Source organism: Sinocyclocheilus anshuiensis, unplaced genomic scaffold (assembly GCF_001515605.1).
Source record: "Sinocyclocheilus anshuiensis isolate Anshui unplaced genomic scaffold, SAMN03320099.WGS_v1.1 scaffold161, whole genome shotgun sequence".
NCBI classification, from domain to species: domain Eukaryota; kingdom Metazoa; phylum Chordata; class Actinopteri; order Cypriniformes; family Cyprinidae; genus Sinocyclocheilus; species Sinocyclocheilus anshuiensis.
The window spans coordinates 433,843-442,555 of record NW_015539832.1 but is presented as its reverse complement, the minus strand read 5'-3'; the positions used below and the strand labels follow the sequence as shown (position 1 = coordinate 442,555).

The window sequence follows — 8,713 nt, the reverse complement described above, 5'->3', positions numbered from 1 at the left end:
GTCCCCACCGCCCGCCCCTTTTCATAACACCAAATGTCCATCCTCCCAGGGGTCATCCCGTCAGGTTTGATCTGAGACAGTCTGCCACAAACTGTTCTTTATCCTCGGTGACCTTCAAGACGTGTCAGTTCTTAAGCGTCTGTGGGGGGGGGACATATCAATACTCGAGCAAATGCCGCATAGATTTCATCCCCTGAAATTGTCCGGATTCTCTTGAATATAAGTTCTTAAACATGCAATACTTTCCCTTCAAGCTCAGAAATGCAGAGAACATCTCCTCTCTGTGCACGCATTTGCTTGTCATAAATATATGGTGGCATAATCATAAAGAACCATTCAAAGAGGAGAAACAAAATGACATCTTAACGATCAGAAGTTAAACAATAATGCACTGGACTTTGTTTCTGAACAAAGCCTTAAACCAGTTTAAAATGAAAGCACATACGTGCTAGAACACGCTTGCATTGTCATCGAGAACGGAAGAGATACAGCAGGCGTGGGATTTTCACTTAATAGTACATAAATCCCCCCCCCCCAAAAAAAACTATTCGGCTTACAAATATTGCTGGAAGTGCTGGGAGAAAAACCAGCACCAGAGCACAAAACATTGCTGAAACACTGTTCTGTCATTTGTTAGTGAGAAAAGATGGCTGTCCTGTGTCGAAAAAGACCATCACTTTATTTCCACCTGGCCGTTGTTCGAGATGAAATTAGGAAGAATGCATTATGCCATTTTCAGTTCATTTACAGCAAATAGAGCTAAAGCAAGTCTGGATGCAGTAAACATAATTTAAGCAATAAATCTGCTTTATGGATATGGTTATATTCTTCAGAATAGATTTTATATGTATATATGCATATATTTATATACAAGTATGGCACTTGATTACACTTAAGCACGAAAAAAACACGTCACAAATGAAAGCAGAGGGCGCTTTGGTGTTGAAATTAAGGAAATCATCACAGACTTTAAGCGTTTGCAGCAAATTCACCCCTGCTCACGCACACACACACACACAAGGACACGACAGCAGATTTGCAATGGAGCTCATCACGTAGCCTACGTTAAGGTCAATGGTGCGGTACAGGCAACCAAAAAGAAAAAAAACGTAGCAGAAGCGATAATGTTTGATACATGAATGGTGTGTCGAGACTCTCCCGATGTGCGATATTATGTCAGCATCACGTTCACTTTTTAGTGCAAGACGCATTTATTCCCTTCAAGTACAGTAGAGCAGCTGGTTCGGTCACACTTCACATGTCAGTGCTCATGTCACAGCAGTTGTCATGGAGCCGCTTGTAGTTTTACTGTAATGAATCATATAGCATGCACTGTGTGCAACACGGACAGTGTCATGTCAAGTGTCACCGCAGCTTTTAGAGAGGCAATACGCATTCAGGTATCAGCATTTGCTCTTTGTGTACGTCTCAGAGTACAAACGTTGCTAAAAGGTTGCATTATTCAGTAGTGAACCGCTTTAGAAACGTGTTTGTCGTCCACAGTTGCCAATGGAGTCTTTAAAACAGTAACAAAAAAGTCCTACCCCGTGTTCTTGCAATGCATGAACCTTACGTGGCGACAGGACTTGTCCACGGTCTTGATCTTGGCGGCGCGCGGGCTTCGGGTTCTCGTTACGCACCCGTTACACATAGGCGGAGTCACTGGACTGAGTGCGGCCGAAATTGGGCATACTCATCCTGGGCAAATCCTTGTTCCGGATCTCGTAGATGGACTTCCTGCGGGCCCGCACGCCCCTCACGGCCGTTTTGATCTTCCTCCAGCCCAAGTGATTGAGCTCGGCCAGATTGAGGACCACGCAAAAGCCGCTGACCGCGAACATGAAGACGAGGAACACGGTTTTCTCCGTAGGTCTGGAGACATAACACTCCACCTCCTTGATGCATGGGTATCGATCGCACTCGTACACGGCAGGCACGTTGAATCCGTACAAGAAATATTGGCCCACCAGAAAGCCGATTTCCAGAGCGTTTCTGAACACCACCTGAATGATATAAAACCTGGAAATGCCTTCCTGCCGCCGCATTTTGGACTTGGCCGGTTTCGTGCCCGAGCTGGCCATTTCTTTGGCCTCCAGACAGTCGGGCTCGGCTTCTTTGGTGGAGTTCTCCGTGTTCTGCAGTACTCCGTTCATGATGGTGTTCTTGATCTTTTGGTTCTTGGCCTCCTCTCGTTTCAGAGAATCCTGCTCCTTATTATCCAGAGAGAGGAGGACGGTGGCGGTGGAGTAACGTCGCTCCTTTTGCTTGGCCGACTGATGGACCGAGTACGTGATGAAGCAGAGACTCGGCGTGCAGACCATTATGATCTGGAAAACCCAATATCTGATGTGAGATATGGGGAACGCTTTGTCGTAGCACGCCTGGTTGCAGCCCGGCTGCAAGGCGTTACAGACAAACATGGTCTGCTCGTCATCATACACTGTCTCTCCCACTATAGCTACGATTAGGATCCGGAAGATCACCACCACAGTGAGCAGGATCCTAAAGAACAAACACACAGAAAAATAAATGTCAATGAGCTTGAGCTGCAGGGAGCTGTCCGGTGCTGAAACCGGGCTGCGCTTCATTTCACTCTTACTGAATGCTGCATATGGATTATGCAGATAGCACTTGGTATGTCACGTTTGATACTGTACTTTTGCGAATTTGAGCACGGTGTTTCACAAAGCATCACAGCTCCCTTCATTGCTTTAAATGAAATACAAAACAAACACAAATAAATAGGAAAAGTTGAGTTCACTAATAAGGGTAGGATGATGCCCAGTGCTGAAAATGTGGTGCATTCTCAACCACTGAATGCTTTTATTTTAGTTTCACTTAAAACGTGATGCTTTATATTTTACATATACAGACACGACGTAACTGGCATATGTTTCCCTTAATTTTCTATTGTATGTAAGTGAGAATTATTGCACACAGTTGGCAAAAAGCATCACTTTGCCTCAAAAGGTGGCTTCAAATAAAGCAATAAAATAAACGAATACAAATAAATGTATAAGTGGCAGGTTTACTATTGATAGTGGGTTATTAGGGAGCTGAATAAATACAGGTGCGTTCGCAACCAATGAACGATGCATTTCAGTCACATTTCACTGTGGTTCAATAACGCGATATTTTACAAATGCGTTGTGTACATGTTTTTTGATTTTGTTTTATTTTCTACGGTATTTGAAGAAGGTGTAATAGGCGGTAACGCCTTTTTTTGTGCACACCTGGCAAGAAGCATCGCTCTGCGTTCAAACGTGGCTTTAAATGAAGCAAAAATAACAAAATACATAATAAAAAAAAACAAAGCTGTCAATATAAGGCCAGTTTAGTGTCGTTTAAACTAAAGGGTGCTGTCCAGTGCTGAAACCAGTCGCATTCACAACGATTGCATTCAGTTGCATTATATTTTTCATGTTTACTACAAAAATATTTTTTGGTAGGTCATGTTTGTTTGTTATCCTTATGGTGACTTTAGTTTAGGGATCAATTCTCACTATTAACTAGTTGCTTATTAGCATGCATGTGACTAGCATAATGGCTGTTGACTTGTAAAACACATATTAATGCCTTATTCTGCATGATGACATTTAGAAGTCTTTTAGATCTTTTAATATCTCCCCCATACCCAAACTTAACAACTACCTTAATAAATATTAATAAGCAGTAATCAGGAGTTTATGAAGGCAAAAGCCATAGTTAATAGTTAATAGTCAAGTCACCTTAATTTATATAGCGCTTTTAACATTACAGATTGTCAAAGCAGCTTTACAGTATTAAATAGGAATATAGTGTGTCAATAATGCAGAAGGACAATAGTAAACACTCAATTTTCAGTAAAAGGAAGTTCATCGTTGAATTCAGTGATGTCATCGTCCAACTCATTTCAGTTTAAATAGTATCTGTGCAATCAAGTCGACAATATCACTGGACATTAAGTGTCCCCAACTAAGCAAGCCAGAGGCAACAGCGGCAAGGAACCTAAACTCCATCGGTGACAGAATGGAAAGAAACTTGTTTTTTGTAACATAGTGAGAATTGACCCCTAAACTAAAGGCTGACTGTATTTTTTTTTTTAAAGAAAGCTTCATGCATTTTTTTTCTCTTTCTCCACAACGTTTCACAGCTTGACGTCTTATCACCATCAGTTATTTATTGAATCATTATTAAAATCAGGGGATCTTCAGGATATTACAGTCTTTCCACTTTTCAGCAGCCATGAATTCAATAACAAAGAATATATATAAACAGTATATACAGGTGCATCTCAATAAATTAGAATGTCGTGGAAAAGTTCATTTATTTCAGTAATTCACCTCAAATTGTGAAACTCGTGTATTAAATAAATTCAGTGCACACAGACTGAAGTAGTTTAAGTCGTTGGTTCTTTTAATTGTGATGATTTTGGCTCACATTTAACAAAAACCCACCAATTCGCTATCTCAACAAATTAGAATATGGTGACATGCCAATCAGCTAATCAACTCAAAACACCTGCAAAGGTTTCCTGAGCCTTCAAAATGGTCTCTCAGTTTGGTTCACTAGGCTACACAATCATGGGGAAGACTGCTGATCTGACAGTTGTCCAGAAGACAATCATTGACACCCTTCTCAAGGAGGGTAAGCCACAAACATTCATTGCCAAAGAAGCTGGCTGTTCACAGAGTGCTGTACTCACTAACACAGATTTAGACAGATTTGTGAACAATATTTGAGAGAAATAGGCCTTTTGTGTACATAGAAAAAGTCTTAGATCTTTGAGTTCAGCTCATGAAAAATGGGGGCAGAAACAAAAGTGTTGCATTTATAATTTTGTTCAGTATAGAAACATAAAATTACTTGTATTTCATACACGTGTGGTGTGCAAATCACGAATTTCATGTTTCCTCAGTAGATCAGTGCAATTTTAGTTTTAAAATTGTAGTAATTTTGCGGTTTTTCACATTTTTATTATTTAAGTTTTCTTTTTTTTTTCAGGTTTTGCTTGTTACTTTAGTACATCAAGTTAAACTAAAAGAAAATGCACAGGAAAAAAAAAAAAATAATAAAAAAAATATATATATATAATTAAATAATATATATAATTTTGTTTATTTCAAGTAACAAAAAAAGTTTTAGTTAAGTATAATGCTGCAGTACATGGAGCTGAAAATCAGTTTATTCATTAATCTGTGAGAATAATGGGAATGTTGCGGTTCTAAATATAAGTATTTGACATGACAGTACAGACTGTTTTTCTATCAGACTGTTGACAAATCGATTTAAACAGAATAATGCACAATAATGCACCAATACAAACTTTTTCTTCTGCACTTTCTTGACCTGAAATGGACTGTTTTATGGCCTGTATGGAGACTCGGCGGCTGGTTTTGAAGAACTGCATCTTGCGTCCTGGACCGCACAAAGGTCTCATGAAGTCTCTAGAGAAGAGAGTTTAACAAACTCTTCTTGTAATATAAGTATACTCATGTGTTTCAACATTGTGAACTCAGACATCAGTACCAGAAGACTCATTTTTCATATTCAAACAGCCTAAGAGAAAGAGATACAGAGAGGAAGCAAGAAAGTGATACTAAGGCTTTAAGAAAGCATCATGTTCTAGTCACAGAGAATCAAAGGCACAGTAAGCTGGCAAAAACAGTTCATGTTGACTATTAATACAGCTGAAGTGAAGAGATGTGGAGGCTGAGCACTCTTCTTGGCTATTGGTCTCAGCACAGCGCTTTGCCGTGCCGCATGTTCTGGGCACACTTTCTGCCCAGATTGGCCCCCTCCATCAGCAGGTCGGCCAGCCGGTCCAGACCCAGGCAGACGGTGAGAGGGGCGACGAGGCCGTACAGACCCCCCAGCATAATGCTCAAGGGCCAGCCGAGAACCAGCAGCACCAGCAGCCAGACGATGCCCCAGAAACATGAGCCGCACGACATCCTCCGCTGCAGGAATACAAAACACAGCTTTTTAACATTTCATTCACACGCAACTCTTTTTTCAAAGTCACTTTACCAAGCAGCGCTGTTCTCCAGAGGAAGAATTCGGGTTTTAATTAGGATGCAGACACACTCCTGCCTTCAGAATATTAATACATCACTGCAATAGAGTTTCAGTGCTAATGAGAGCAGTAATTAGGAGAGAGTGAGATCAGATACATCACTCCCTTAAAGGGACAGTTCACCCGGAAAATGACAATTTGCAGAAATCTACACAAACTCATCTACCTCTTCAATGGCCTGAGAGTGTTTCTCCACCAGATTTGGAGAAATGTAGCATTGCGTCACTGTCTCAGCAACAGATCCTCTGTAGTGAATGGGTGCCGTCAGAATGAGAGTCCAAACAGCTGATAAAAACATCACAATAATCCACAAGTAATCCACACCACTCCAGTCCATCAGTTAACATCTTGAGAAGACAAAAGCTGAAACTAATCCATCAAGACGTTTTTATCTTCAAACTGTTGCTTATGAGTCCATAATCCATAACTCTTCCTCCAGTGAAAAAGTGTTCTGGTCTGAATCAGGAGAGAAATCTGCACAGATCAAGCACTGTTTACAAGCTAAAACAAAACAGCTCTAAACAAATATGTGGCTGGATTTTGATGTGAGAGACAACAGGAGATGGACTTTATCACTGGAGGAAGCGTTATAATGGATTATGGACTCTTATTTAGTCCAGAAGCAATGGTTTAAAGTTAAAAATGTCTTGATGGATTTGTTTCTTACAAACACGCAGCTTTTCTCTTCTCAAAACATTGACATTAACTGATGGACTGGAGTGCTGTGGATTATTGTGATGTTTTTATCAGCTGTTTGGACTCTCATTCTGACGGCACCCATTCACTGCAGAGCATCCATTGCTGAGACACTGATGCAATGCTACATTTCTCCAAATCTGATGAAGAAAAACTTTAACTTAGATGGCCTGAGCTTGAGTACATCTGGATGTAAATCTCACAGAAAAATTTTGAAGAGGTGGCCAAATTCCTTCAAAACATCTGAGAGAGCGCTGGATGTAGAAACCAGCTTTCAAAGGGATGATCAGGAACTACATCAGGCCTCACAACATTTTCTGCAACACTGATGGTGAGCAAGCGCAATAATAATGCAGTATTTCATCAGTTAATTTGTTGAGTGAAAATAGTTGTTAGTTCACAGTGCATTAACTAATTATACAATTTAGGATTTTAAAAATGTTTTTGTAAATGTTGAAATTAACATTACCTGAGATTAATGAATACCGCAGCAGCATTTTTTATTGTTCGTTCAAATTGAACCTTATTTTAAAGTGTTTATATATAATGCACTGGTTTGTTGTGATGAAAAACATTTTATTTTGTAAACTTTTTTCCATTGATTTCATAATTACAAAAGTATTTTGATTTACTTTGACTTTTATGCACTAAATGGTAGGTTTAATGGTATTAAAAAAAAAAAAAGTTAATAAAATGACAAAATTGACAAACCAGAAGGCATGTGATCAGCGTGCGGTCTGTCTACTGCAATAACTGACAGTAAAAGCCACGGCTGGATTGAGGAAATCACACCATCAGTCTCATGCTGCTGTGTCAGTACATTCTGCTCTGGAGTGGCGCAGACTTGTATGCTTTTATTTCAAATGTCCAGCTATTAATGAGACCATTTACAAAACCCATTCTGCAAGCTGATGAAACACTACATATAAAACACTCTTTAAATCCGCATTAAAGGTTAAATCACATTTAGCTCATCCTGTTGTGTTACTGACCAAACACTGCAAGTCTTGAACTAATGAAAATGAAAGGACTTACTGGGAGTGACTGTTGAGTTGAGTAATAAATTCTTCTTGAAAGCTCTGTTAATGTTTCCTGGAGTTCCTGCTGACAGACGCCAGAGACCCTGATGAAGCCGAGTTTCCAGCAGTCAGTCACAGCTCTGGCAGCGCTCAGCACAGCTGGAGAAAGACATCTTTCACAAGTTACACAACCAATGCATTCATGTGATCTACCCTCAGATATGTGCTCAAGTTCAGCGTTTACAGGACAGGGATATTACCATCAGCTAAAGCTAAAACCATAAAAAAAAAATATATATATAATAAAAACAATTTCTCATTTGTTAAAGCTGACGTACTAAAAAATAATTACTTAAACATTAAAGGAAATAAAATTTAAATGTAAACTTATTTTATTTCAGGTAGTTGCTAAGGCAACATTTCTCATTTTAAGTTAAATTTACTAAAATAACTAAAACGTTAAAAACGCGTTTAGTAAAAAAAATAAAAATTACTAAAACTTTACAAGTAAAATGAACATAAAAATATCCAATTCAAAATATTACAATATTTCAACAATATTAAAATGACATTTGAATGAGTGTCTAATGGAAAATACAAAACTGAAAATTAACTCAATTGAGTGTTTACTATTATCATTTTGCATTATTGACAATATTTTCCTAATTACTTTTTTACTTTTACTTTTAGTCATTTAGCAGACGCTTTTATCCAAAGTGACTTACAAAATAAGAAAAAGTAATTAAAACTAAAAGCTAAAACTCTATAAATACTATATACACATTTAAGAAAATAAAAGAAATTAATTCACGCTGTAGTTGCTTTGACACAATCTGTATTGTTAAAAGCGCTATATAAATAAAGGTGACTTGACATAATACGATTTTTAGGGGAAAACTATGGTGTGTTAGATAAACAAATAAAAGGCATGACTTAATGAGTG

General features: G+C 38.7%; 1 protein-coding gene across 1 annotated transcript; it reads right to left on the bottom strand.

The window, feature by feature from the left end:
• Positions 1-503: 503 nt before the first annotated feature.
• Positions 504-2,588, bottom strand: LOC107684245 (gap junction delta-2 protein). Its single transcript, XM_074186987.1, has one exon. The coding sequence runs from the start codon at positions 2,586-2,588 to the stop codon at positions 1,644-1,646; it is 945 nt and encodes a 314-aa protein (XP_074043088.1). The 3' UTR covers positions 504-1,643.
• Positions 2,589-8,713: the final 6,125 nt, after the last annotated feature.

Bases quoted from the DNA above. Each gene is read 5' to 3' on its own strand.
- LOC107684245 (XM_074186987.1), bottom strand. From the start codon at position 2,588: ATGAAGCGCAGCCCGGTTTCAGCACCGGACAGCTCCCTGCAGCTCAAG.